Source organism: Castor canadensis, chromosome 5 (assembly GCF_047511655.1).
Source record: "Castor canadensis chromosome 5, mCasCan1.hap1v2, whole genome shotgun sequence".
NCBI lineage: Eukaryota > Metazoa > Chordata > Mammalia > Rodentia > Castoridae > Castor > Castor canadensis.
Genome location: NC_133390.1, coordinates 166,195,862 through 166,223,056, shown reverse-complemented (window position 1 = coordinate 166,223,056; position 27,195 = coordinate 166,195,862). Strand labels below are relative to the sequence as shown.

Genomic DNA, 27,195 nt, shown 5'->3' with positions numbered 1-27,195 from the left:
CCCTGGGTTCAATCTTCCTGTTAGGGAAGCGCTGGTCAGGGCACTTGCTTCCTGCCGTCTCACTGACATAGTGACCTTGTCTCTGCCCCCCAATCCGCACTTGCACCTTACCTCGTCTTTGAAGAGGCGCGCTTGGTCCTCACAACCTGTCAGGGTCTGAACGAAGCCAAAGACCTTGGAAATCAAAGAAGCTGTGTTGACCAGGGAATGGCTTGGGAGTACAGGGATGGGGTTGCTCTGTGTGGCCTTGGGCCAGACCAGTGCTTCTTTTCTCATCACCCTGTGTCTTGGTGCCAGTGGGTATTTAAGGGGAGGGCCCTTGCTCCTGAGGCTCAGAGCCGAAGCCTGACTCTCTTTTGCTGGATTCCCAGCTGGGTTGGCCCCTGCCTATCATCATGAGTGGCCTATGGGACAGCATCTCAGCCAGGCCCACTGGGCAGCTAAGGGACTGTTGATAGGAGGGAAAAGCAGGAGGAGGTGCTGTAAGAAATGGTATGCATGCGGTTCCACACGCACAGGGCCTTGCCTGAGTCTTCTTCCACCAGGGGGTGGGAAGAGGGAGAGGGAGGGCAGAAGGAAGAGGAGAGAGCCGAAGAAGGGCACCTTACCTCCTCAATGGTCCACTTTGAGACTGTGGAAGCTGAGATGCCCGCCACTCCTGGCAGCAGCTTGCAGTGCTGCTCCCAACACACAGAGAGTGAGCGGTCAGGGTGGGCTGACAAGGCCGACATGAAGAGGGACTGGTGCACGACATTGGGAGGGAGGGCTGCAAAGCAGAGGCAGAGGCTGGCGAGCCAATGCTGAGGACTGCTCATACCTGTGCCACCTGGGAGACTAGCTGGCACAGCATACAGGTTCAGGGCCTCTTCTGAGAGCCAGCAGAGCCAAGAGAGTGACCACATCCCCTGACCACTCACCCGGTGTCACTCCTTTTGGTCAAGAGGAGCCACTCACTTACAGATGCTTGGGTCAGTTGGGTGGGGTTATCTTAAGCCCATTGCTCTGGGCTGCAGCACCCCAGGCCCTCCAAAGATGCTCTCAGAGTTGCTATGGCTTCTCTAAAGACACTTTTTTTTTTTTCGGTACTGGGGCTTGAACTCAGGGCCTTCATCTTGAGCCACTCCATCAGCCCTATTTTTGTGAAGGGTTTTTTGAGATAGGGTCTCACAGAACTGTTTGCCCAGGCTAGCTTCAAACCACGATCCTCCTGATCTCTGCCTAGGATTACAGGTGTGAGCCACCGGTGTCCAGCAAGATACTTTTATCTGGATGCTTGGCCTCAAAGTGGTCCCCAACACCCAAACATGCTTGGCCCTGATATCAGAGGTGCATTCTGTTTGCCCTTCTTTCCTAAGTTCTTTGGGTCCTGACCAGCTCTCTCAGAGCTGGCACCAGAGGGCTCCCCAACTCCACACTGCCTACTACTTGCTTCTTGCTCTGATTGGGAATCCTGGCTCCATGGATCTGATAACAGATGCTGCTCTGCCTGGCTTCCCTGGCAGGCCTCGCACTTGCCCCCTTGCGACTTCACCCATTTCAACTTCTCTAACAACCAGGCCCACCTTCATGGTACTGAGGTTGATCTCAGGGCCTCATGTTTGCTAGGCAGGCACTCTACCATTTGAGCCATACCTCTGCCCTGAGAGCTGATTTTTCTTACTCGCATGGTAAATTCCAGATGCTTACAAATGCAGCACTTCTGGTGCCCTCTTCTCCACAGCCTTCCCTGCTCATGGAAGCCTGTGCTGCCTCCTCTCCTTAAGCCTCAGCCTCTCATCAGACTCTTCTGGTCCTCACACTCACTACCAGGCCTTGAGGTCTCATCGCTAGCCCCACTGACTGATGCTCTCTGTAGCCCTCCCCTCTTGGGGCCCTCTGCTGCCCAGCACAAGTAGAAGAGCTGCCCACCCCAACAGCCCCCTTAAGCAACACCAGGGCTGCTTCCCCACCCATTGGCCAGCTCCTCTTGTGACCAGTTGGAGGACACACTCAGGTTTTCCCCAAGATCCACAAGCACTTCATCTACCTGGCCATGCTTTGGCCTTTCATCCACCCACGTGCTTGCTCTTTGTATCCCTAGGTCTGGTCCTCTTCACACCTCAGGATGGGCTTGATAGACAAGAACAAGTTCTTTGGGAGCTTCCCCCATTATCTTTTTCCCTAGAGGAAGCCAGGCTCTCACAGGCAGTCATGATGTCTCATCTAACTGCAGGTCAGAAACAGCTCCTATGGTTCTTTCAAACAGCTGATCCTCCTGGGGTCTCTACAGTGAGCACAGGCTAGGCCTCCCAGGAGGCCCTTCCCACAGAAAGAGTCATCAGCACACACATAGTGAGCCCTGAGGAGGTTCACCATGGTCCATGAGGCATTTCCTACAGAAGGATAAGCAGTGACCAGTGTCCCTTTTGGGCAAGTAGCCAGCTACTACACCAGGGGAGCCCTGCACAGAGGTCAGAGACCTGGGCTCTGTTCTTGCAGTGCTTTGAGCCTTATATCACGTCCTTCTTCCCCAATTTGGGCCACAGTCTCAGGTGCTGGAAAGATGGACTTCCCTATAATTCTACACAGTGGGTCGGGGGGCGCCCTCTTGAGGTTAGAATTTGGTTTTGCAATGGGAGCTGATTAGGCATACCATGGTGGGCAGAAGAGGAGCCCACTATAGTCTGATCCTCAGAAGCCCTCATTGGAGGGCTGAGAGTCTGAACAAGACTCTCACCATTCAAGTTGAGGGATCAGAAAGTACCTTCTATTTCTACCAAGAGGGAACACAGCAAGAGGGAGTCTGGCAAGAGACTGAGACTAGTAATGAAACCTGCTGTAGTGATACTGAGCACTTTTCACGGATGTCTCACTCAGGCCTCCCACTACACCATGGGTAAAGAACTATCAATCAGCATCTTACAAATGAGGATGCTGAGGCTCAGTGGGACACCAGGGATGCTTACACACTGAATGGACTGTGCAAACGTGTAGCAAGAAGTCAGCTTTCTGCAAGCCAAAGAGAGAGGCCTCCAAAGTCACCAATCCTGTGTGCTCACCATCACACTGAGGGGAGGACATGAGAACAGAGGACCCCCCACTTACTCTGGAAATCTTCCTGTGGAATTTTGCGAAACTTTGGAGGGCGTCCGATCCTGGAGAGAGAGGGACCAGGGCCGCAGCAGGGGATCAGTGGCTGGCCCAAGAGGACATGAGGCCCCACACCCAGGAAGCCCAGGCCCTGACTCCCTGGCCTCCGCACCGGCCATGATGGTGAGGCTTCTTCCTTGGGGACAAGCTTGAGAGATTCTTCTTCCGGGCTGAGGCCTCTGAGTCGGAAAGCTCTGCTTTCAGTCGGCTCTGGTTCCTCTCAGCCAGTGGGCAGCCCGAGAGGCAATGGTGAGCTGTGAACTTGCCTGTGACGTGGCCAGAGCCATCACAGCCAGGAGTGGGGCACTTCCTGGGGAACAAGAAGGCTCAAATGGGGTGGATCCACAGAGCTCAGTAGCTCTTCCCAACCTTGGCCCTGTTCAGAGGTCTTAGTGAATGGTAGTGGGCTTCACTGTATAGGTGTAGACAGACCCTCAGAGCAGGGTCTCTGGGGAGGAGGCCTTCACTCACCGGTGGTGAAAGCTGTACTTGGAGGTCCTTGTGTGGGATAGGCTCCTGTAGCTGAGAGGGGGGCAGCTCCCAGGAGAGGAAGAGCTGGGCTCTCTGGGACCTGGAGGGGCAGGAAGAGAAGACAGCATACAGTCATAGGGGTCGGGACATAGAGAGCAGCAAAGGGGCAAATTTCCATGTGGGAGGTCAGCACTAGAAAGTTCCTCAGGAAGAGCCCTGAGCCATGCCACCCCTCCAGCCCCTAGACATTTGGCAGGTGTTGGGGAAGGAAGTCTTGGCTCTCATATTTTTTGCTGTGACCTGCAGTCATGCACTCAGTCTCTGAGCTGGAAACCCAGGCTTAGTGTAGCAGGGTGAGCAAATGGGAATCCTAGAGCCCCCTGGACAGGCTATAAGAAGGGAGGGTTGTCAGAGGTTTGTGGAAGGAGAAAGGACAGAGTGTCCTGGGGGTACCCACGGAGAGGTGGCTCCAAGGGATGTCCTGTCTTGGAGCACCATCCTGCAGGGTGGATGTCTGGATGGTCAGCATCAATCCAGAAGTCATAGCTGTGACTCCAGCCATCAAAGTGGAGCTGGGGAGGAAAGGGCCCTTGGAAGTCAGACACTTCTCTTGCAGCCCAGTTCGGCTGCAGGAGGTTCTCCCCATCCCTGGGGCCTGTGAGAAGCAAGATCCTGGATTGAAAGAACCCAGGGGCCAACCCAGAATAATTGTCCTCAGCCCACATTTCTAAGGGTTTCCCTGGTTAAATTCCAAGCCCACAAAAGTAGATCACAGATGAGGAGAGAATGAGATCCTAGGCCTTTGGCTTCCTAGCTCATGCCATACACTGGACCTTTAACAGAATTCCTGCTCAACTGACCTGTCCACTCCTCCACCCTAGGGTCCCAGAGTCACCTCCTTTTTTTTTTTTTTTTGTAGTACTGGGGTTTGAACTCAGGGCCTACACTTTGAGCCTCTATACCAGCCCTTTTTTGTAACGGGATTTTTCAAGAAAGGGGCACGAGAACTATTTTCCCAGGCTGACTTTGAACAGTGATCCTCCTGATCTCTGCCTCCTGAGTAGCTAGGATTACAGGCGTGAACCACCAGCACCTGGCCCCACAGCCACCTTTATTCGATGATCCTCCACATCTTCCACACTGGCCACCCGAATCAGGGCTGGGTTCCTGCGGTCCACGGCCTCCAGTTTCATGTTGACCAGAAAGTTGTGAGGGGGTCGCTGTAGGGGGACAGTTACTTTCAGGTCAGAGTCCAGCTCAGCAGAGCTGAGAAAGGAGTCCAAGTGTTGTACCTAGGGAAATTGTGACCCAGGCAAAGAGGGAAGCCAGAGTCCCATCCTAGCTGAGAGCTCCATGCCTTCCTGAGCTCAGCTCTGGAGAAAGGGAATGTTGACTCACCACTTTGAAGGCCCAGGTGGGCACAGCAGAGGTCCCAGTTTCTTCTAGATAGTTCTCCCAGCAGAAGCTATCAGGGTCTGGGTAGTCTGGAGAAGAGAGTGAAAGCAATGTCTAGCCACACACATGACTTGGGGAGCTCTCTGCTTCCAAGTAGGAACACCAAAGGGGTAGAATCTGCCCCACATGGCCACAGCCAACAAATTGCACTATAAATGGGTACTGGTGAGAACCAATCATGCACTACTCTAATAGCTCACAGGGCCATCTGGAAACCCTAGCTCTTACCAGCTGTGATCCTCTCCTCCCACCTCAGCCCCATCTAAAGTCTACTGCACTGGGCCAGTGGAGTTCCTGGGAGGAAGGCCATATTTCCTTTGCTTGGGAAGCTGCTCTCTTGCTGAAGTGGTCGTCTAACTTTCTTCCCCTAAACTTCACTAGAATCAGGGTTTCATAGGATGCTCAGAAAATCAAATGGTTCTTAACAGGTAGGCCAAAAGGCTGAGGCTGCCTCCTCACCCTCACCCTAACAAGCCCACTAATGAGGTATTGGTAAGGGGTCAGAGGACAGGGAGGTGGAGCCAAGCCTGGGTAGAGCATGTGCTAGGGTCTCAGGGTCACCTTGTGGAGGGGTGAGGGGCTTTCCTTGCTTCTGGCACCAGCCCACCGGATGGATGTAGGGACTGCTGGCATCACACCTGAAACCCAAGAATATGTTACTGTCCCAAAAGAAATGTGGAGCACTGAGCTTGCCATCCACACAGGAGGGCTTCAGGGCCCACCCCCTCCTACTTTTTTTTGGTGGGACTGAGTTTTGGGCGGGACTGAGTTTTGGGCAGGTGCTCTGCTACTTGAGCCGCCCCTCTCCATCCTACTTCTTAGTGAAGGAGGTAGGTGGCTGATGCAGGGTCAGAAAACTGCCACATTAACTAAAAACTCTTACACACCGTAACCTCTAAGGGAGAGTTCCAAGTCACTGGGTTTGCTCATTTCAACCAGATAATTTTAGATACAACATGTAATATTTAGCTGTATTTCTTATGACACAGCTCAAATCCACAGGACAGTCAGAGAGGAGTTGCCTTCTGCCCATCATCCCCTTTCCCCACAGGTCAAGTCTGGGTCCCCCCAGTACCAGTAGTCATAAGTATCGTCCCAGTTGTCAAAGTGCACCAGGAAGCGGCTGTCCACCACATCGGTCACACTGGCCACACACACGAGGGATGGGTTCATGCGGTCAACAGCCTCCAGCTTCATGCCCACCTGGAAGCCCAGGGGTGGAGGACTCTAGAGGTAAGAAGAGGGCTGCCATGGCCAGGGCCAGGCCTGGCTATTGCTAGCCCAGAGCCTACTGGCAAACATAGGAGCAAATTCTGTAGGAGTGGTGCCTGGCATAGAGGAGAAGTGAGAGAGAAATAGGCTGGGGATGAGGGTGTCTCCAGGGAGGAGTCATAACCCATCCTCTGCGCCATTCAGAGACTTCTGGCCCCCAGGTGCACTGAGAACAGACTAACTTGTGGCGGAAGGAAGTGATCGCAGGAGGCTTATGTGTTTACCTAAGGAGTGTGGCAGACTGAGGACAAGTCCTCTACCTGGACAAGCCTTGCCTGCTTTAGCCTGAGGTAGGTGGTGGGGAAGGAAGCACTGAAATGTGCCTTTCTTGAGGGAAGTAGGGAGTGAGGAGAGATCCAGTAGTAACTGGGCACCTGCCTTGTACAAGGCAGAAGTTTCAAAAGACATCACCACCCTACATCTTTTTTTTTTTTTTTGTTTCCCACCACCCTACATCTTTACTATGACTCCAAAGATAAATACTATTGTTCCCTTCATAGAAATTAAAACAGTTTGACCCAGAACACAATGCTTGTCAATGGCAGGGCCAGAATTTAAACAATTCCTATTATAACAACAGGTGGGACTTCACCAGTCAACTGGGAACCAGCAAGTATGGTCTCTGGGCCTGGACTGGGAGAGAGAACTCTCTCTGCCTGAACAGCATGGTACACTCCCTTGTCCACAGAGACCCTGGACATTCCTTTTTGTTTGTTTGTTTTGGTGGCGCTGGAGATCCAAACCAAGGCTTCACTTATGCTAAGCAGGCACTCAACTGAGCTACACCTCCAGCCCCCAATCTAGTAATACTTTTAATGGGGTTCCCTCTATCTCTCACACACCCTTTGTTTGGCATCAGGTGAAATACTTTAACTGTTAAATAAAGCTGCCAACTGCCTTGAACAGATTAAAAGACAAGGGGTGAGCTGCTGGGAATGAATGGGAGAGCCTCAATGTTAGCAGAAGAGAAGGAAAAAGAAGCTCCTGGAATAGACTTTGACTTTACATCAAAGAATTCCAGAGTGCAAAGGAAAACTGGTGACATGTCAGTGCCCATTCTAAAGTAGTGGCCTAGGGGCTGTTCATGGGTTCTACATGTGGGCATGTGTGGAGAAGGAGAATTCTACAAAGGTAAAGGCTATGGTTAGATTATGTCCCCCAAAGGCTCCTGTGCTGGAGCCTTTCATGTGGCGATATAGAGAGATGGTGGAACTTTTAAGAGGTGAGGGCTAGCAGGAGAGAATTCAGTTACTGGGGGCATCACTGTTGGAAGAGATTAATATAGTTCTTGCAGGACCCTGATTAGTTTCTAATAGAGTGAATTCTTGTTAAAAACAAAACAAAACAAACCCCAAGTGGCTCCTGATCCCTCTGACTTCCAAACTCACCCTGTGATCTCTTCCACATGTGCTCCCACCACTGTGGTACCATTTTCTATGAGGCCTTCCTTAGAGGCAAAACTGTGAGCTTCTTTACTCATTATCCAGCTTTGGGTATTTTGTCATAGCAACAGAAAAATAAAACAAGACAAGATGGAAGGAGGGAACTGGGGAAAACCTATAACCAGCTATCCCCACCACCACCTCTGACTCTTGGCCCTGCCCAGCTATGCCCCTTGCACCTGACAGGAGAGACCAGAACAAGGCTGACAGCAACAGAAGATGAGCTCTCTGGTGAGTAAGATCCCCTGGGCTGGCTGCAGGAACTCTGGCCTGAGGGGTGATGTCCACTCTTGCTCAGGGGCACTCACGTGGCTCTGGTTCACAAACAGGTGCTTGGGGGCCGCCTGAGCTCTTGTGCTGCGCAGGTACTGGCTCCAGCTGAACTCCTCCTCCTTGTAACCTAGGCCCCTCCGGGGAATGAACAAGCGCTGTGCAGAGGCTGGGCCATGCTGAGGGGCCCCCACATTGAGGCAGCAGAATCAGGCAGGCCTGAGGACCCCCATAGCCCTCAGGGACCCCCTGGCAAAGCAGGTCAGGACCTGAGTGAATACTCAAAGGGCAAAGAAGCAGCCCTGGGTTTTGTGTCACTCTGGCTCCAGGGTAGTTGTATCAGAATGTGATGGAGAGGCTGATTTTGGACCAGGGTACAGGAGTTGGCAACCATGGGAGCTGGATGGGGAACCAACAGGGAAGAAGAGGTGGGTCTGAGGACTCAATGCCTCCCAGGACCAACACAGGTAAGGTCTTACCTTTAGGAGGTTGCAGTTTGTGCCCTGTCTTCTCAAACCAGCCAGCAGGGTGAATGTCAGGGGAGTTGGCATTGACCCAGAAGTCGTGGCACTCAGAATACCCATCAAAGTGCAGACGGAGACGATAGCCACACACCTGGGTCCGTGAAAGGAATCACAGGGACTCCAATATCAGCAGATGCCCTACTCCCTATCCCTCACCTCTTCTGGCCCAGTCTATGGTCTCAGGGCTCCAATCCTAGCAGGTTCCTCAAACCCATCTTCTTTCTTTCCTTCCTCCCTTCATCTCTTTCTTCACCCCACCCCCCAACCCAAGTCTCCCATTCTGCAGTAAGGACAGTTCTGAGAGCTGGAGGCAAGATAGATGACTCTATGGCAGCCTCCTGTCCTCCTGAGCCCTGGACAGGACTTGGAGGGTGTCACAGGCTCAGGATTGCTCAGGGTCCCTGATGGCCTTTTCTTCTGCTACCTCCTCTAACTGCTCCCCACTCACATGACCTGTTATGGGCTCATTCAGGTCATGCCCTTGAATTCGGTGGGGCCTGCTCCATGCCCCAGAGACTTTGCTTCTGTTTTTTTTTTTTTTTTTTTCTTTTTTTCAGTACTGGAGATTGAAATCAGGGCCTCTTAGCAAACACTATGGGTTTTGTGCCACCTTGGCTCCAGGGCAGTCATATCAGAAAGTAACAGAGAGGCTGGCTAGAGCCATGCCCTTGCTCCTCACTTTGTTTCTTCTGCCTGGAGCTCCCCACTTATTCATAGCTCCTCTCAGGGCTCAGCGAGAGAGGCTCTTCCTGTAATGCTCTTCCTGCCCCCTCAAGTTAAATGGAGTACTCTTACCCTCTGCCACCCTGTGGTATGTCACTGATATGGTCCCTGTGAGCTCCTAGAGGACAAGGAGCTGGTTTCAATCAAGTTAGCTCCCCTAGCCTTAGGATCTCTCTTCCTCAAGCTCCCCCACATGGACTGTATATGCCATTCAGTAGCACCACCACCCCACAGCACTTCATCTGTTTTTTACTCTTTTAGTTTCCTCTGTGTTCCAACTTAATTTTGTTTGACTATGCTTTATGAGGCAGGGCAGCGTCTCCTTCTGTGACCCCAGAGACCTCATCACGCTCCACTAATGATGTCATCAGAAAGGTAATACCCATACCCGCTTACCTCAGCCACAGTGAGGATGAAGTACATGGATGGATGTTGAGGGTCAATGCCTTCCAGCTTCATGCCCAGTTTGAAGCCGTTCTTACTGTGAGTGACTGCCTGGGACTGTCAATGCACAGAGTGGAGAGGACCCAGCTTCCATCCAGCCTTATCCTTGCCTAGTGGGCTTGGGGTGAAGGAGCTGCCTTTAGGCCCCACCCACCTGGTGTTTCCAAAAGGGCAACTTGTCTGGGAATTGTCCCGCAGGGATCCAGAGAGGAATGAGGGACTATTCTGAGGGGGCCAGGGGTTAGGGATGAACTTAAAGACTCCTCAGCCAACTCATGAAAAGGTCAGTGTGGAACTGAGTAGAAGGAGACAGAAATAAAAATCTGCAGGCTCAGAATGAGCCTGGGCATCACCTCCCCCATTTCTTTCCATACTGGAAACCCCCGCAGAGGGCCCTTTCTACTTCGGGCATCTAGCCAGTCTCTCTTTCTTCCACTCTGCTAGCCCATTGAGAAATGTCAGACAGAAAACACCAGAAGGCCTGAGTTTGGCAGTGAGTCCTTGAACCAGGAAGACAAGCTCTTCCAAGGTGGAGATTTCCCAACTCACGTCCTGGAAGAGGCTGACGGGGGCAGTGATGGCCTTCTGCTCCTCCAGGTAGGACTCCCATGACCAGACCTCCTTCTTCTCACTTGATGCTGTGCGAGGAGATAGACAGGTAACTCCTGGGCTGCTCCTGAGGTACAACTTTGCTCAATTTCCCTGGACAGAACTCTATGTCTTCTGATAAGTGATACAGGAGGAAGATGAGTAACAAGTCCTGAGCCAGAGGACTTAACCACAGCCTACCTAAGCTCACAAAGAAAAAAGAGGAAAAAGAGCAACAAGAGGGAAATGGAAAGAGGAAGCAAGGGAGGAGAGAGGATGCAGAGAAACAGGAAACCTTTTGTAAAGTTCTTCTTCCCTGAAATACTTATAGGCACACATTTGTGTGTGTGCTTGTTGTGTTCCAAGTGGATGGGTGACTCCACAGCCCTCCCAAACATAAACATGCTGTGTGTGAGTGTGTGCACACATACACATGCACATGTGCTCTCATGCACACGCAACACATGCAACACACACACACACACACACACACACACACACACTATAGTGAGGACCTACTGCCCAGATCCTGCTTATAGCTTAGAGTCTCAGTGTCCTGGGGAGGAGAGCTGAATTCCCCTGCCTCTCACCCAGGGGACAAACACCCTTTAAAGGCTAAAATAGCCAGTTACATGGAAGGTAGGCCGACCAGATCAGCTGAGCTGAAGGCCACAGACAACAAAGAGGTAAAACTCACAAGAATCAGTTCATATCCCTTGAGTAAATAGCTCTAGCTTCTTCTGGAAACTTCTAAGCCTCATTTTGTCATCTATAAAATGCAGATAATTTCATCTACCATAGATGGTTTGTTCATGACACTGTGTGCTAGACTCCTTCCTGGTCTCCATGATGTCTGTCTGACCTGCATCTGAGCTCTGCCATGCTCTGGTTCACTTAGCTACTCTGCTCTGGATTCTTTAGGCTTGGAGAGGGTCATCATTCTTGAAGATTTTTTTTTTTTTTAAATCTCAGTTGGAATCTAAGTGGTGAGAAGCACCTGTCCTGCAGTTGCCTAAATTCCAGTCACTGCACCAAACCTTGAGATACCAACTGCCTGACCCAGCTGAGCCAAAGCAAATAATTCATTTATCAACTGCTCAAGTGAGCCATCCAACTCTCAAAGATCTATGCCAACATGCCAATCTAGAGCACATCTCTTCAGGCTATCTGTCCTGAGTGAGACCCAGACTGACCTTACTATGTTCCCCTAGGAATCCTCTAACTCCCCACTCAGGTTCGTCCCTTCCTGAGCAGGGGAAAGAGAATCGAGAGCAGACCTCTGCATGCAGGGGAGCATCATCTTGCTGTTTCTTGCCACTAGGATTCCACATCATCCTGCCTAACACCCCTAATTTTCCCAAATCACCTCCAATATGACCAAGCCCATTTCTATTCCCCTGGATGAAATTCTTGCCTCACTCTTCCTGAACAGTAACCCAAGCAAAATCTTGCTTTGATTCTGAGGTCGCTTCCCCTTAGATCTTTCAACATGGTCAAGTTCTAAGAACTCCATGTCAGAGCAGACACGTCTGACCAGCACCTCTCTACCTCTCTTACATCACCACCCCTCAATCCTGCCACTTCCCTCCTTGGACCTGTGGTCTCTTGATGCTCTCACAGGATGTAAAACACAATGAGTCTGCAGCCTTCAGTTTACTGCCAGCACCACTTTGTTTCATCTTAACCATTCCTTTCACCATTCAGTGGAGCCACCTGTGTGCCATGTCTCGTACCAGAAACTGGGAGGTACAGAGATTTCACATACATCAGAGACTTCATAAACCTCATCTCCTGTAGTCCTCCCATGCCTTGAGGCGATAGGAAGGGCTCGTCGTATCCCTCTCGCAGATGAAAAAGAGATGGGATGCAATCCAGTGCGAAGAGGCCTGGCCACAACACCTTTCGGTAATATCTGGACTCCTTCCGTGGACAAGCTCCTGGCTTCCTGCAGTTTCCTGCATCCTTCCTCCGTTGGTGAACATTGCTGAACCTTTAATCACAAGCCACATAAGTCCCAAAGCTCCTGTGTGTAATTTGTATACTGCACATCCAAGCACAGCCGAAAGGGTGAATGGGGCTGAAATACAGCCTAGGCTACTTGCCAAACCATGTGGCTGAGTCTCCAGTGAAGAAAGGTGCCCCTTCTAATTAGTCTGCTCAGAAGAGGCACCATTTTATGATGGGTACGAAGGCACCACATAGGCCAGTTGTGAAACAGAGCTTCTCTCAACTTCTAGAAATGCTCCTTTGATTTTTCTTGCTTCCTTACACTAGGTGCCCTTGGTTAGCACATGCTTTAGAAAGCTTGGCCTGGCCACACCAAACCTGCAAAAGCCTGTGGCCCTTCTGTATTCTTTATGCTACTCAATTTATCCTGTCACCCAGGCCAGGAACCTGGAAGTGATGCCGAGGTCTCTCTTTGTTCTCAGGATCCTTCTGTCCTGTTGAAGCCAACTCCTAGGTCTCTCTTGAATCTCTCTCCACTTCTCCAGTTTCCCGTCCTTGCTTTGAAACTAATGCAAGAGTCCCTTAACTGATCTCTCTGCCTCAGACTTATCGTACTGCCAGAATATCTCTAAAGAAACTTTTTTCCTTTGAGTTCTATAATAGCTTCTCACTTCCAACTAAAAAACAAAACCATACACCTTTTCACAGTCCACAAAGCTCCATGAACTAGCCTCTCCCTATTGCTCCAGGTTCATCATGAACTACCATGCCCCTGTGCCCGTGCCTTTGCACAGGCTAATCCCTTTGCTACAAAGGTCCTGCCCTACCTTGTCCCATCCTCCTGTCCTTTTCTCACCCTTCAAGACTCAGACATAGTTTTAGTACCAAGCTTAAGGATTTATACAGCATAGATGCTAAACAAATGTTTGTTGGATGACTAGATAGATGGATGGGTGGATTTAGATACTTCAAATACGACACACTATTACACTTCCCGTTCACGTATCTATCTTTGCAACTAGGCCGTGAGCCTTGAGGTTCTAGGGAGTATAAATGGACCTTCTTATAGTTTGAACGTGAGTTGTCTCCAAGACTCATGGTGAAATTTAATTATCACTGTGATGGTAAAGAGTGAGGCCTTTAGAGGATATAGGTCATGAGGCTCTGTCCACACAAATGGATTCATGCCATTATCACAGGCATGGGTTAATTATCATGGAAATGGTTCCCAATAAAAAGGATGAGTTCAGCTCAATTTTCTCTATCTCACATGTGCTTGCTTGCCCTTCCACCATGGAAGACCCTTATCAAATGTCAGGATTATGCTCTTGGCCTTGCCAACCCCTGGAACCTTCAGCCAAATAAACTACTATGGTTTATAAATTACCCAATCTGTGATATTCTGTATTAGCTGCCGAAAACAGACTTAGGCAAAAAAAACCACCATCAAGACATGGGGCTGCTGGACACTGGTGGCTCACGCTCATAATCCTAGCTACTCAGGAAGCCGAGATCAGGAGGACTGACATTCAAAGCCAGCCCAGGCAAATAGTTCCTGAGACCCTATCTCAAAAAAAAAACCATCATAAAGAAGGGCTGGTGGAGCAGCTCAAGGTTCAAACCCCAGTACCGCAAAAAAAAAAAAAAAAAAAAAGACGTGGGGCTGTTGTTTCAACAAATACCTGAACATGTGGCTTTGGAATTTGGTAATGGGGATTTGGAGGAGCATACTAGAAAAAGCTTAGATTTCCACGAACAGACCTTAAAAGACAATTCTGGCGAGGCTCTGAAGAACAGGAGAGTTTCAGAAAACGTCTGAATCTTCTTAGGGATGACCTAAGTGGCCATGACAGAACACTGGTAAGGATACAGACAGTAAAGGCCACTGTGATGAGGTCTCAGGTGGACAAAAAGCAATATATTATTGGAAACTGGGGCAAAGGCCATTGTTGTTATATAGCTCCAAAGAATGTGGTAGAATTGTGTCAGTGTCCTCGGGCTTCATGGAACGCAGAACTTCAGAGTGATGAATTAGGATGTGTAGCAGAAGAACTATCTAAGCAGCAAAGCATTCCTCTTATTGAAGCAAGCATGACTACATTTGACTGTCTACAGTAAGATGTGAGAGTAAAGAAACAACTTAATGATAGAATTTGTAGTTAAAAGGGAAGCAGAATGGAAAGATTTGGAAACTTTGCAGACTGACCATATAAAGAGAGAAAAGGCACATTTAGGACAGCAACCCAAAGGTGTGACCAAGTGACTGATTGCTAAGAGATTAATACCAATAGAAGGAAGCTGGGTTCTACTCATGCAGACAATGGCAGAATAACCCCAGTCATTTCAGAGAACATGGAGGATATCCCACTCATCCAGAGCTCTAAGAAGGCAGAAAGGTTTGGGGGATGGACCCAGACATCCTCCATGAGCTCCTTGCCCGTGGAGCCCCATGCTTGCTTCAAGCATTCCAGTCCAATATTCACAGTCATTCCAGCCATAGCAGAGGCAGGCACAGCTGTACTTGAACCCACTGCTTCAGATATAAACTATGGCAGCATCCACACAGTGCTATTTCTGCAGGTCCATAGAATACAAGAGCTGTGGGAGCAAGGCTTCCTCCATCTGGATTTCAAAGGATGTCACCGACAGTCTGGGGTCTCCAGCAGAGACTTCTTACAAGAGCAAAGCCAAAACAGACAGCCCCTAAGAGGACAATGTCTAGTGAAGCTGTGACAGTAGGGCTACTCCCAAGACCCCAGAACTGTAGAGCTCCCAGGGTGCAATGCCAGCCTGGGAGAACTTCCGGCACAACATTCCAACTTGTAACAGCTGCTGCATGAGCTGAGACCAGCAAAACCGCAGGAGCAGAGTTGTACAAAGCTTAGGGGGCCTAAAGTCCACCATGCATCCTGGTGGCAGCCAGGGACACTGGAGCGTTGAGGGTTAATTCTGCTTCCCCACTGGACTTGGAATTACCTAGGTGTAGCTTCTCTCTTCCCTCTTTCCTTCTCTAGGAATGGGAATGCCTGTTCTATCCCTGTACCACCACTCTGTTTCGGAAGGAAATAAGTTGTTTTGATTTCACAGGCTCACGACTGGAGGGAATTTGCCTCAGGATGAATCATGCCTTGAGTCTCACTCATATCTGACTTACAGGAGACGTTAGACTTTTGAGTTGATATTGGAATGAAGAGTTTGGGGGCTACTGAGACAGAATGATTGCATTTTGTATGTGGGAAGGGCATTGACTTTTGGGAGGAGGAGTGGAATGTTATGGCTTGAATTTCTCCTCCAAAACCTAGAATCTGTAAAGAATTAATAGACGGGGCTGGGGTTGGGGAGGGGGGTTGTCGCTCAAGTGCCTGCCTAGCAAGTGTGAGGCTCTGAGCTCAAAATCCCAGTACCACAAAAAGAAAAGGAAAAAAAAAGAATTAGGGGTAAGAAAATAAGTAACCCAATTGTACTTGTCTAAACTATAAGGCTGGGGGGTATAAAATACGAGACGGGGGTACAGCTCAGTGGTAAAGCACTTGCCTAGCATGTGTGAGCCTATGGGGTCCATCCTCAACATAGCAAAAATAAAGTAGAGCCAGGTGTGGTAGTTCATGCCTGTAATCCCAGCACTCAGAAGGATCATGAGTTCGAGGCTAGTCAGCACTACATAGGGAGTTCAAGGCCATCCTGAGCTAAGTATTGAGACCCTGTCTCAAAGAACCAAAACAAACAAAAAAGTAAATAAAGTAACTATACAGAAATAGAAAGGAAGCTCTGAATCTGCCAACGCTGTTTTGCATTGATCCTGAGGAGTGCCACCACAGACATTTGATCTGGATGCAGGCAGAATGAGAGATGACAGGAGAATAGCAGTGACAGTGACAGTCAGAGTAACTATCAATGACTAAAAGAGTTGTGAAAACTTTTATAACAGCATGAGGGAAAATGGTTATTCACACAAAATGCCAGCTGAGAACGTGAAGGAGATATGAGAGTCTGAGTTGACAGGAGTCCCACACTCCTGACTCTTAAACCACTGGAGCATTCCATCAACACTGGGTGTGTCAGGTCTGTGGAACATCAGTCCAAAGTTGGCCATCACACAGCCAAAGAGAGTGCAGATTAAAAACCTGTTCTCCACACAGACAGGAAACGCAGGCAATCCTGCTGCCCCCATCTCTGCCCCCAGATTCTGTCAGAAGACCCAGAAAGTAAGTGGGAAACATTTTAGTCAGAAATGCAAATTTGTATCTGACAGCATTTCTTTTCCTGAAAAAAGAAAGAAAATAGGGGAAACACTCAGAAACTAACATCACAGTAATATTCATGATTGAGATGGTGAGTGGTGTGACTTACAGACGGTGTTGAGAGTAAAGCTCAGTAGCTCATGGGTAGAGTGCTTGCCTGGCATGCACGAACCCTGGGTTCAACCCCTAGTACTAAAGAAAGAAAAGATAACTCCGTGCTGCTCAACCGGGCCCAGCTAAAAGAGTATTGCTTTATTTCTCTAAGTAAGATAGAGTAACTGGGCCACAGAGGAAAGACACTATCTCTTCTTTTACATATGGTCTGGGGCCATAAACAAGGGAGCCTTTGGCTTCTGTTGTGGCTGCCTGGGTGAAACACGGCAGTGAAAATTTGATTTAGCTGTAGTGGGCTGAAGTTGGAAGAGGTACTATAGAGTCTGGAGCCCTGGACACAGATTAGGCTCCTACAGCTGGGAATTATCCATCAAGGCAGGATGATGGCTTAAGAACTGATCTCACCTTTCTGGTTGTCTCTGAGATGGGAAAGACAGTGACTTGTGCAACTGAACCATACCCCTTGAGAAATCACCGACATATGTCATGCATTCATGTCCTGAACAAACATTCACTGAGAACCTACTCCATATTAGGCTCTAAGCTAAGCATCCTGGATCTAGTGATTAATAAAACAAACTCAGTCCCTGTATTGATGGAGTCTAAGGTCTTAAGGGAGGAAGACATTAAACAAATTGTTATGCAGTACACAGATGATTACAAGTGTGATAAATGCTACTTAGCTCCAGCTGACAGCTTCACCTGGAACACTGAGATGGCAAGAGAAGTCCTAAGGGCTAGAGTGAACTATGAATGACCTCTGCTCCAGTTTTCTTATAGAGTCAAAGAGCCAGAATAGGGACCCAGTCAAGTCGATGACCACTATGGGCTTGCCCACACCACTACCGAGAAGCAATGCCAAGTAGTGCCAAAAATGGCTGCTCAAGTCTTCAGCTACTGAGCCAAAACTGCCCTGGCAGTGGGGCCTACTCACAATTAAATAATAAAGGGTAAATTAATACATGATATAGCCACCAAGAGCTCTCTCTCACACACACACATGTACAAAACCAGCAACAGTCTCTCAGTGTATTTCTTTTACATACCCTGATACTCATCTATCTGTGTATAACAGCATCATAGTGATGACTCATAGTGCCAGCCTCACACCTCCCAAAGTACAAACACACCTCACACAAATATATACACACAGGCCACCATACCAGGCTGACTGCTGCTCCACTCCTCACTCTCTGGAGTGCTAGTAGTAGGTTGTCCCTCTGGATCCTTTCCTTCTTCTTGCTTCTCCTGTAGAAGGAAAGCCTGATCCCAGCTTCCTGTCCTCAGGGAGGCCAGGATGAAGGCCCAGCTTTTGATATTGCCTATACCCTGGTCCTCTGTTCACATATGTTCTACCAGAAGGAACAAACCTGCAAGAGGCAACTTGGTAGCAAGGTGGGCACAGACTCATGCAAGCACATATACCCTAGCTAAACAGCCTGACTACAATTCTCAGTCCCAGATGGGGAAACTGAGTACACAAACACTTGCCCTGTGGACTGTGTCTCTTCTCACTTCTATAGCAAGAGTCCTGTATCTCCTGGTTTCTTGCCTAGGTACTGGACTCCAGTGATGGAGTTTACACTTCCCATACATCCATCCTGATGCCAGTTCATATGATTGTATCTTAACCCTGACACTAGGTTGAGATGGGAGCTCCAGGAAATCAAGAGATTGCTTTAGTTACTTCTCTCCAGCCAAGTACAGGACCTAACTCAAGATGGGACCCAAAAATATGATTAGTAAATCATAATGGATGTCTTCTTCACTCAGCCCCATGTCTGGGATTGACAAGGTGATAATGGAACTGAGGCCTGGGCTCTAGCCTCCCCCTTCCCTCCCCACTGCCCTCTTCGTACCATGGCCTCTGGTTCCGAGTCCTCTGATGGGCTCTGGTATTCTCTGTGTTTCCTCTTCTTCATGGGTTTGAGAAGCTCAGAATCAGCTGCAGAGCCTACGTTTTCCACTATGACTGACCTGAGGGAGAAGCTGCCTTAGTACCACCCAGCCCCCCATCCTAAGCTCTGAATAGGAATGGGGTTTTAGGGGCTGAAAACAGAGCACGTAAGGCTGGTCCCTTACCGCTCCTGGAACAGCTGAGGGCAGCCATTACTGGAGGAACCCAGATCTGGACCGGCACCCTGCTGAGGCCCACACCCCTGGCATCGACAGGTGCTGTGGTCCTCTGCAGGGTCCTGAGAGGGCGCTTCTGGAGGCTCCTGGGAGAGGTCCTCTGTGGGGACCAACTGGGCCTCAGGACTCTCATCCCTTTGCAGCCATATTCTGGCTCTGTCCACATCTCCTGGGGCCCTGCCTCTACGTTGGTCCCATTTCCGTACTGGACAGCCCCCCAGCCTTCTTCCCTCAGGACCGCCCCGGGCCACGCCCACACACCGAGCCCAACCGAATGGTGCCCCATCTCAACGCTTGGGGATCCGGCTCCTACCGGGGTGCTGGGTGCCCGCATCGCCACCTCCCACCGGGACCCCGTCATCTCCACGTTTGGCCAAGTCTTCTCCCCGTTGTTCAGAGATCGGTGGTTGCTCCACTCCCACCATGTTCAGCGGCGTGTACTCGCTTATCCGGAACTGGGGTGCGGAAGAGTCTGAGGATGGTGACGCATGTACCAGCCCTCGACCCACCCCGGAGGGGTACAGTCACCCACCCTCTACCTCATGCCAGCTACAGTTCCAGCAGGCCTCCCAGACCACGCCCCCAGCACCTGCAGGCCCAGGGTGCTTCACTCTAAGCCACGCCCCCAGAACCTCAAGGGCCTGGGAGTGCTTCAACCCAAGCCACGCCCCAAAGCCCCCTACTCAAAACTCCAGCCCCAGGATTGGTCATTTCAGCCAGCCTCTGTTTTTCTGCCCCAGGCTCCGCCCACTGCTGCAGCTCAAGTTGCCTAGCCAATCCCCACGGGCACTGACCCGCAGACCACTCCCAGGGGGCGGGGCCGAGGCCTCCGTCCACTCCAGAAGCCGCACTGTGGCGCTAGAGCTGGCCCCTGGTCCAGCGCTTAGCTGTGGCAGAACGGTGGCTGTGACTGGCTCACTGCTGGTCACTCGCTCCAGGGCGCCCACATGGATTGGTTCCCGGGGAAAGCAGGTAACATCCAGGGCACTGCTGGGCAGGCCAAGGGTGGCCGAGCTGGCTACAAACAGATTACAGATAGATGTTGCACAGGCGAGCTTGGTGGCCCTGCCTCAAACCTGCCACGCACGTGTAGGCAGGTGAAAAAAGGCAGGGGTAGGAAAGTGAAAAGTGTCATTCCCCCTCCTTCGATCCACGCCTGTTTGAACAGGTCTCAGAATGCTCCACCTCCCTGGACCTTCCCTTTGACCTACCTGGAATGATAAAGGCAGTTGGGGGTGGATGAGGACCGGAAGCTGGGCTGTCTCTGGCCATGAGGTGCACGCTGACCTCCCCCGTGGAAGGCCCTTTCAGTGTCCTCAGCATCTCCATTTCAGAACGCCCCTCCATCCTGATAGGCGGACAAGCCAAATACAACCAGCCCCCAGGGAGAACAGGAGGGGACCTTAGCTACAAAAGCAGTGGAGATGGGAAGGGAAGAAGCTTCTTTGAGGAGCGGCTGGCCACCCTCAAGCCAGCAACCTGCAGAGATAGGCCTCAGCTCTGAGGGGAGCAGGGTGTCTTAGGAGATTCGCATCAGCTCTGGCTCCACCCATGTTTGAGGGCTCTGGCCAGGCCCTGCACACACCAGACTGGTCTCGAACACTCAATGCCGAGTGTTCTTAACCCTCATTCTTAACCCTCAGTTCCACCCCCAGTAGAAGCACTCCCTTTCTTTCTCTGAGGACTCAGGCAGGGGCTACATTAAATAGTAACAGTGGCCATGACTGTTGCTTTATACATATTGTAATTGGCTTATCAGTGCTACCTCCAAAACACATTTCCATGTCCTTCCATCTTCATTGCCACTATGTCAGTCCCACCACTGTCAGGTTTCCTTGGATTTCTGAAACTGCCTACTAACCCACCTCCCTGCTTCCTCTCCTGCCTCCCTATGGTCTGTTCTCCAGGAAGAGCACTGGGCTATACTCAGTGGTAGAGTGCATGCTTAGTATGTGTGAAGCCTTAGGTCTTTTTTTTTTTTGGCAGTACCGGGGTTTGAACTCAGGACCTCACGCTTGTTAGGCAGGAGCTACACCACTCCGCCAGCCCAAAGCCCAAAGTTAAAAAAATATTTTTTCCAGTAAGAAACTGCTTTAAAAACATATCCCAATAATGAAGAGATCAACTTTTTTGGCAGCAGGACTTCATGTTTGCTAGGCAGGTGCTCTTACCGCTTGAGCCACTGAACCAGCCCTTTTTTGTGATGGGTTTTATTGAGATAGGGTCTCACAAACTATTTGCCAGGGCTGGCTTTGAACCATGATCCTCTACTTCCTGAATAGCCTTACAGGTGTGAGCCATGAATACCTGGCTGTGACTGTGAACTTGTTTAAAGTATATTGTACCCATGTATGGAATTATCACAGTGAAGCCCCGCTGTATTAGTGTATGCTAATTAAAAAAAAAAAATTTAAAAACAACCCGAATCATATGATTTCCGTATCTAGAATTCTTCAATGGCTCTCCATTGCTCTTAGAATAAAATCGGAGTACTTCACCCTACAGAATCTGACCCCGGTCCTCCCCTCTGATCTCATCCTCCACCAGTTTTTCCATTCACTACACTTGACAGATTTTGGTTTACTTCTGTTGCTTGGCCAATGTTCCTACCTCAGAGCTTTTGCCATTGCTGTTTCCTCCACCTGGAATGCTCTTCCTCAGGATATCTGCTTGGCTCACTCATTCCCTTCCTCCAGGTTCTGGCTCAGTAGTCACCTCCTCTGATGAAGTCTTCCTGACCACACTTTAAAGCAGCACACCTCTCATCCCATCCCGCCACTCTTAAAACTTTTTATTTCATTTACTTCCTTTGTTATAGTCAATATGATCTTCATTTATTTCTGTTTGATCCTCACATAAAGACCATCTGTCTCGTTCTGCTGTATCTCCAGTAGTTAGACAAGTACCTGGCACACAGTAGATGGCCTGTAAGTATTTCTGTTGACCTCTAGCACCACAAAATAAAGTATTTGCAAGCTAGATTTCATAGTACACGTCTACAATCTCAGCACTCAGGAGGCTGAGGCAGAAGGATCACAAGTCTGGACTTGTATAACGAGAACCTGTCTCAAAACAACAGCAAAAAGTATTTGTGTTGGATTTCAGTAATTTCTTAATTAAAAAAAAGTACTGTAGAGGGAGCAGAGTGGCGTGTGCCTGTAATCCCTGCTACTTGGGAGGCTAAGGCTGGAGGGTTGTAAGTTTGAAACCATCTTGTGTGACTTAGTGAAATCCTGTCTCAAAATAAAGCTGAAGGGGGCTGGGAAGGACTGGAAGTGTGGCTGAAGTGATAGACTGTTCTACCTGGCAAGTGTGAGGTCCTAAGTGCAAAACTCCAGTACCCCCCAACCCCCAGCACAAACCACTTTAACAATCAATACAACCACTTTCATTCTATTTATTTTGGTTTGAACTCAGGGCCTCACACTTTCTTCAGCCAGCCCTTTTTAGTGATGAGTTTTTTCAAGATAGGGTCTCATGAAAATTATTTGCCCAGGCCTGGCTTCAAACTGTGATGCTTCTGATTTCTGGATCCCAAGTAGCTAGGATTACGGATGTGAGCCACCAGTGCCTGGCTATTTTTTTTTTCCCTTGGTGGTACTGGGGTTTGAACTCAAGGCTTCAGGCGTACTAAGCAGGCTCTCCACCACTTGAGCCACTCTGTCAGTCCACTTTTGGTCTGTTGAAATTATATTCTTGGGGCACCTGTGGCTCATGCCTATAATCCTAGCTACTCAGGAGGCAGAGATCAGGAGGATCATGGTTCTAAGCCAGCCCAGGCTTAGAAAAAGGATTTGAAAAAATCCTTTTTTTTTTTGTGAAAAAATCCTTCACAAAAAAGGGCTGGTGAAGTGGCTCAAGGTGTAGGCCCTGAGTTCAAGCCCCAGTACCAAAAAATAATAAGAAGAAAGTATATTCTTAGGGCTGGCAGAGTGGCTCAGTTCAAACGCCAGCACCACCCCCAAAAAAATGAAATAAAATAACCCAGAATTGAAAATGTATTATTTTCTAATAAACTCTGCTTTGCTGTCAGTGTGCCTCTATGTCTTGCCTGAATCATCTCATGCCAGACATAAGGAACAAGGATGGATTTTCTGCTTTCTGGTGATAGATCTCTCTGAAATGGCCCATTGTCCTCTGTAAGAATGTAAACTTTTACTATTCTTAATACATTTTGCTGCTATTATTTTTATCATGAAAAAAATGGAAGCAGGAATACAGCTCAATGGTGGGAGGCCCTGGGTTCAATCCCCAGCACCACAACAAAACAAAACAAAACAAAAGCTATGTCGTGATTGACACTACATTGTTACTAGCAGCATTTGGCACTGGCTTCTGGCTCACATCTTAAAGGTGGGCCCTCGCCTAAAACAGACTTGAATAGGGATTTCAGCTCCCTCAGTTAATACCTGTGATCAAAGTAAGCAGCTTAGCTTCTGATTTTCAGTTTCCTCATGTGTAAAATGAAAGTAGCAAAGATACCTACCTCAAAGGGCTTCGGTGAAGCTTGGAGGTGAAAAATAAATACGTGTAGTGTTGATATCAGCAGGCCTTCAACAAATACCAATCCCTGTAGACAGAAATTCCTGGGAGCTTTGTGGCTATGTGAGGGGAGCTAACATGAGGGTGCTTTGCTATTCTTTCAATAAACTTTGTGCTTGCTTTAACTCTTAACTCCTGTTCTGACATTTTCAATCAACAACTTCACCAGGACACGAACTCAGGAACAACAATCCAGTATCAGCTTTTAGCCAGTAACATGGAAGCTGCTTGCAATGGTTGCTGTCTCTCTTGCCCTTCCTCCCTTCCTCTTGTTACTTCCTCCCTAAAATACAGAATTCACTCTCTATATTATAGATGTAAATAATAACAAAGGTATACACTATATGTATAATTGGATAGGCAAAGGTTATCTATCTAACTTGACTAAAACCCACCAAGAAGCTAGGTGCTGGTGGCTCATGCCTGTAATCCTAGCTACAAGGGAAGCTGAGATAGGGTGGATTGTGGTTCAAGGCCAGCTGAACAAATAGCTCCTGTGACCCCATCTTCAAAATAACCAGAGCAAAATGGACTGGAGGTGTGGATCAAGTGGTAGAATGCTTGCTTTGCAAGCATGAAGCCCTAAGTTTAAACCCTAGGCCCACCAGAAAAAACAAAACAAAAACCCAACCAAAAAAGCCTCACCAAGATGAATTGTCCCATTTTTTAAAAAGTATAAACCAGAACCCCATCAATTCCAGTTCCAGTTATTTTGCTCTGCACAGCTCAAGTATATGTACTGTTTTAAATTATTTTAAATAGAACTAATCCTTTTAATTCTGGCACACATTAAAAGTGAATGTGGTTACTTCTTAAAGAATCCCCTTCTGTTTTGACACCTGTCATATGCTCCAGGCCTCTCAAGGAAGAGAGGCTGGGAGCACTGCCTTTCTGTTAAGAGTTGTTGCCTTGTTTTGGCACACACTGGAGGACCAACTAGGTGTCAGCACCATTCTGTGCTTGGGGACCACAGCTGCAAAGAGAATAAAAGGCAGTGGTGATGCTTACATTCTAGAGATAACAGACAAGGTTGGGACTGGAGATACAAATTTGTAAGTCATCGTGTATAGACGGCATTTAAAACAGAAAGGAGGCTGCGTGTGGTGGCGCACACCTATGGTCCCAGCTACTCAAAAGACAGAGGTAAAGCGGATCATGATTGAGACTGGCCCCTGCAAAAGCACAAGACTCAACTTGAGAAAACAAACTTAAAAAGCAAAAAGGACTGGAGGCATGGCTCAAGTGGTAGAGTGATTGCCTAGCAAGCTAAAGGCCCTGAATTCAAATCCCACTACTGACAAAAAGATAAAAAAATATATAAAACATAGAAAGGAGTATAGAGAGAAAAGTGGGACCCGTGGAACCTAACGCCTACAAGTTGGGAAGAGGATCTGGTGAGAGAATGAGGCCTGCAATGAGGTGAGGGGAGATCCAGAAGGGTCCAGGCTTCTGAGGATACTGGAGAAAGTGTTCAGCCCTGTGCTGTCAGGTTCTCAAGGAACTGCCCTCAGCCAAGCAAGCTGTCTCACCCAACTGCTCTCTCCTGGACACAACCATGGATGATAAGCCGATACGGAGGTACAAATGCCCTGTTCTCTTGCCTTAACTTGGGGCATCTCTGTGGGGCCATCTCAGTTCAAGAATGTCCCTCCAGACAGGTTAGGCCTTTTTTTTTGAGAACTGATATCCATCAGCCTTTCAGTTTTTCTGCTCAATCCTGCTGTCTTCACAAACCTACTACGCTCAAATCTCAATCTCAGTGTTTCCAGGGAACCTAACTTAAAAGACCAATACATCCCCAGCCCAGAGCACAGCACAGCACTTAGTAGATGTTCAATAAATAGTTACTGAATGACAGGATCTACGTCGATTGTCTCTTGTCTGCTAAGGTTCCCCGTCACCCCTTCCTGCCCTTCGTGGCTCTGTATACAACTCATGCCCAATAAATGTCCTGACTCTAAGTGCTGAGGGAGAGGAGTTAGTGTCCGAGAGCCACACACCACACACCCAACACCATCGCACCTACAAACTTGGAGGCCCCGCCCTGCTCCGCGCCGCAGCTGAGGCTAGGACGCGGGACAGGCGGAAGCACTCCCGCGTGCTGGCTGGAGCCTCCGCACCCACCACGTGCCTCTCAGGACTGATACAGATAGTGGCGGGCAGGGCGGTCACTGATCCGTCGGTTCCGTGGAACGGTTACTTTTTAAATGCCAAAATGGCGGATTTAAATTTTTTTTTCCCTTTTATAACCCCAAAATAATAATAATAATAAAAGCCACCTTTCGTTAAAAATATCGAAAATCAATGGTCGGAAGGAGAAAGTTTGCCAAATGGCTCATTTCCTAAGAAAACCAGAATCTGGTCCTTTCCACCCTATTTTCCATTAATAAAAACTCTTAATTGCTTGCACTTCTCTAAAAACGAAGCCTCCGCCCGCCCCGCCCCTCCTGATCCTGGCAGCGGCAGCGCCGCGGGAACGGCTCTCCCTGGAGCCCCGCAGCCGCCCCGCCCGCTCCGCACCCGTCCAGACCTGCGGAGCCACCTCCCCGGCCCGCGCCCCAGCCCGGGCGCTCGGAAGGAGCGAGGCTCAGGGCGGCAGAGCCCAGACTCGGCGTGCCGGCCGGGCTCGCGGGCGCGGCGTCCCGGGACTGCCGGGGCCCGAGCCCACTAGCTGGCGTGACGCTTACCTGCAAGGCCAGCCCGTGGCCGCCCCGCGCAGAGCTGCGGTCGGAGCCGGGCGGGGCGCGCGCCTGCGCGCACGGGGGGGGGGGGGGGGCGGGCCGGCTCCCTGCAGGACGCAACGCGGAGCTCGCGCGCTGTCAGGTCTGCGGCCGGGGACCCCCAGACCCACCGCGCCCGCGCCCTCTCGCCTGCCCTCGCGGCTCTAGCGGGGCAGGCCTAACTGCGCCTCCTCCCTAGAGCCGCTTTGCGGCGCAGGCGAGGCGGGTAGAGTCTTCTGGCCTCACACCCCCTGCATATAGCCAACGGAGGGGGGACACGATGGCCACCTAGCCCGAAGAGAGAGTGAGCCCCGTTGGCCTCGATCTGGGTGGTGGGTGATAAGGCTGCATTCTGCACGCTCCCCAGTTGGGTGGAGTGACTTCTCACCTTCTGCCTCTCCCGCCCCCGCCCAACCTGGAGGAAAGGAGGTCTAGGAGCGTCAGAAAACTGACCAAAGAAGGGTAAAGGGCATGGAACCAGAGGAAAGGAGGCCTTGCACCACGTGGTTTCTGGCCCTGGCCCTCTGCCTGGCGTGAAAGCCACAGCCACGCCTGCCTTTGGATGATCACACTGCTGTTGGCTGATGGGATCATTACTGTCCCTGATCTTCCATTTCAAAATTGGAAAGACTTATCACTTACTTCCTGGCACATGGTTCTTTTCGTAGTGGTGCCTATTGTGTTGATTTGAGCAAGTCACGGCCCCTCTGGAGTTCAATTTCCTTAACTGATCCCTAAGCCTCCAGCTGACTTCTCTAGTCAAATCTCTGTGTTACTGGTTCTTTTTTCTTCTCTTTTTAAGTTATTTATTGCACTACTGAGGATTGAGCGAACTCTGGGCCACTGCTTGAACCATACCAGTCCTGTGGTTGGTTCTTGTAACACAAACTACATTTTTTTTTTTACACATATCACGACTATAACTTCACATAGATCTGAATAATTCAAGAGTTTAAGAGACTGCAAGCTCCAAGAGGGAAGGAAATGTCAGTTTTTGTATCCCTATAGTACTTGCCAGACTGGATATTCAATAAATATCTTTTGACTGATGAACCTACTTGAATGAAACAGGGCAACTTTCCAGAGCCCTAGCTCTCTCTCATACACTGACTTTTTTTTTTTTTTTTTTTTTTTTGGTGGGACTGCACCTCCAGTCCACACCCTGACTTTTGCGGTCATA

At 49.5% G+C, this 27,195-nt stretch overlaps 1 protein-coding gene across 2 annotated transcripts in view; it reads right to left on the bottom strand.

Moving 5' to 3' along the window:
* Nucleotides 1-25,754, bottom strand: part of L3mbtl1 (L3MBTL histone methyl-lysine binding protein 1) — a 31,502-nt gene extending 5,748 nt beyond the window's left edge. Inside the window, exons 1-21 of one of the 2 annotated variants that reach the window (XM_074074795.1) lie at nucleotides 21,364-25,754; nucleotides 19,965-20,101; nucleotides 19,548-19,771; nucleotides 19,067-19,208; nucleotides 18,703-18,853; nucleotides 18,480-18,597; nucleotides 17,784-17,868; nucleotides 10,280-10,368; nucleotides 9,683-9,787; nucleotides 8,519-8,654; nucleotides 7,949-8,169; nucleotides 6,131-6,282; nucleotides 5,617-5,693; nucleotides 4,999-5,084; nucleotides 4,710-4,820; nucleotides 4,058-4,172; nucleotides 3,601-3,700; nucleotides 3,242-3,439; nucleotides 3,085-3,134; nucleotides 609-766; nucleotides 112-174 (exon numbers count right to left, since the gene is read on the bottom strand). In XM_074074795.1, the coding sequence (XP_073930896.1) occupies nucleotides 112-174; nucleotides 609-766; nucleotides 3,085-3,134; nucleotides 3,242-3,439; nucleotides 3,601-3,700; nucleotides 4,058-4,172; nucleotides 4,710-4,820; nucleotides 4,999-5,084; nucleotides 5,617-5,693; nucleotides 6,131-6,282; nucleotides 7,949-8,169; nucleotides 8,519-8,654; nucleotides 9,683-9,787; nucleotides 10,280-10,368; nucleotides 17,784-17,868; nucleotides 18,480-18,597; nucleotides 18,703-18,853; nucleotides 19,067-19,208; nucleotides 19,548-19,771; nucleotides 19,965-20,101; nucleotides 21,364-21,380 (2,535 nt within the window). In that variant the 5' untranslated portion in view covers nucleotides 21,381-25,754. The remainder of the gene's footprint in view (nucleotides 1-111; nucleotides 175-608; nucleotides 767-3,084; nucleotides 3,135-3,241; nucleotides 3,440-3,600; nucleotides 3,701-4,057; nucleotides 4,173-4,709; nucleotides 4,821-4,998; nucleotides 5,085-5,616; nucleotides 5,694-6,130; nucleotides 6,283-7,948; nucleotides 8,170-8,518; nucleotides 8,655-9,682; nucleotides 9,788-10,279; nucleotides 10,369-17,783; nucleotides 17,869-18,479; nucleotides 18,598-18,702; nucleotides 18,854-19,066; nucleotides 19,209-19,547; nucleotides 19,772-19,964; nucleotides 20,102-21,363) is intronic. The other variant, XM_074074796.1, reaches the window with a different exon arrangement.
* Nucleotides 25,755-27,195: the final 1,441 nt, after the last annotated feature.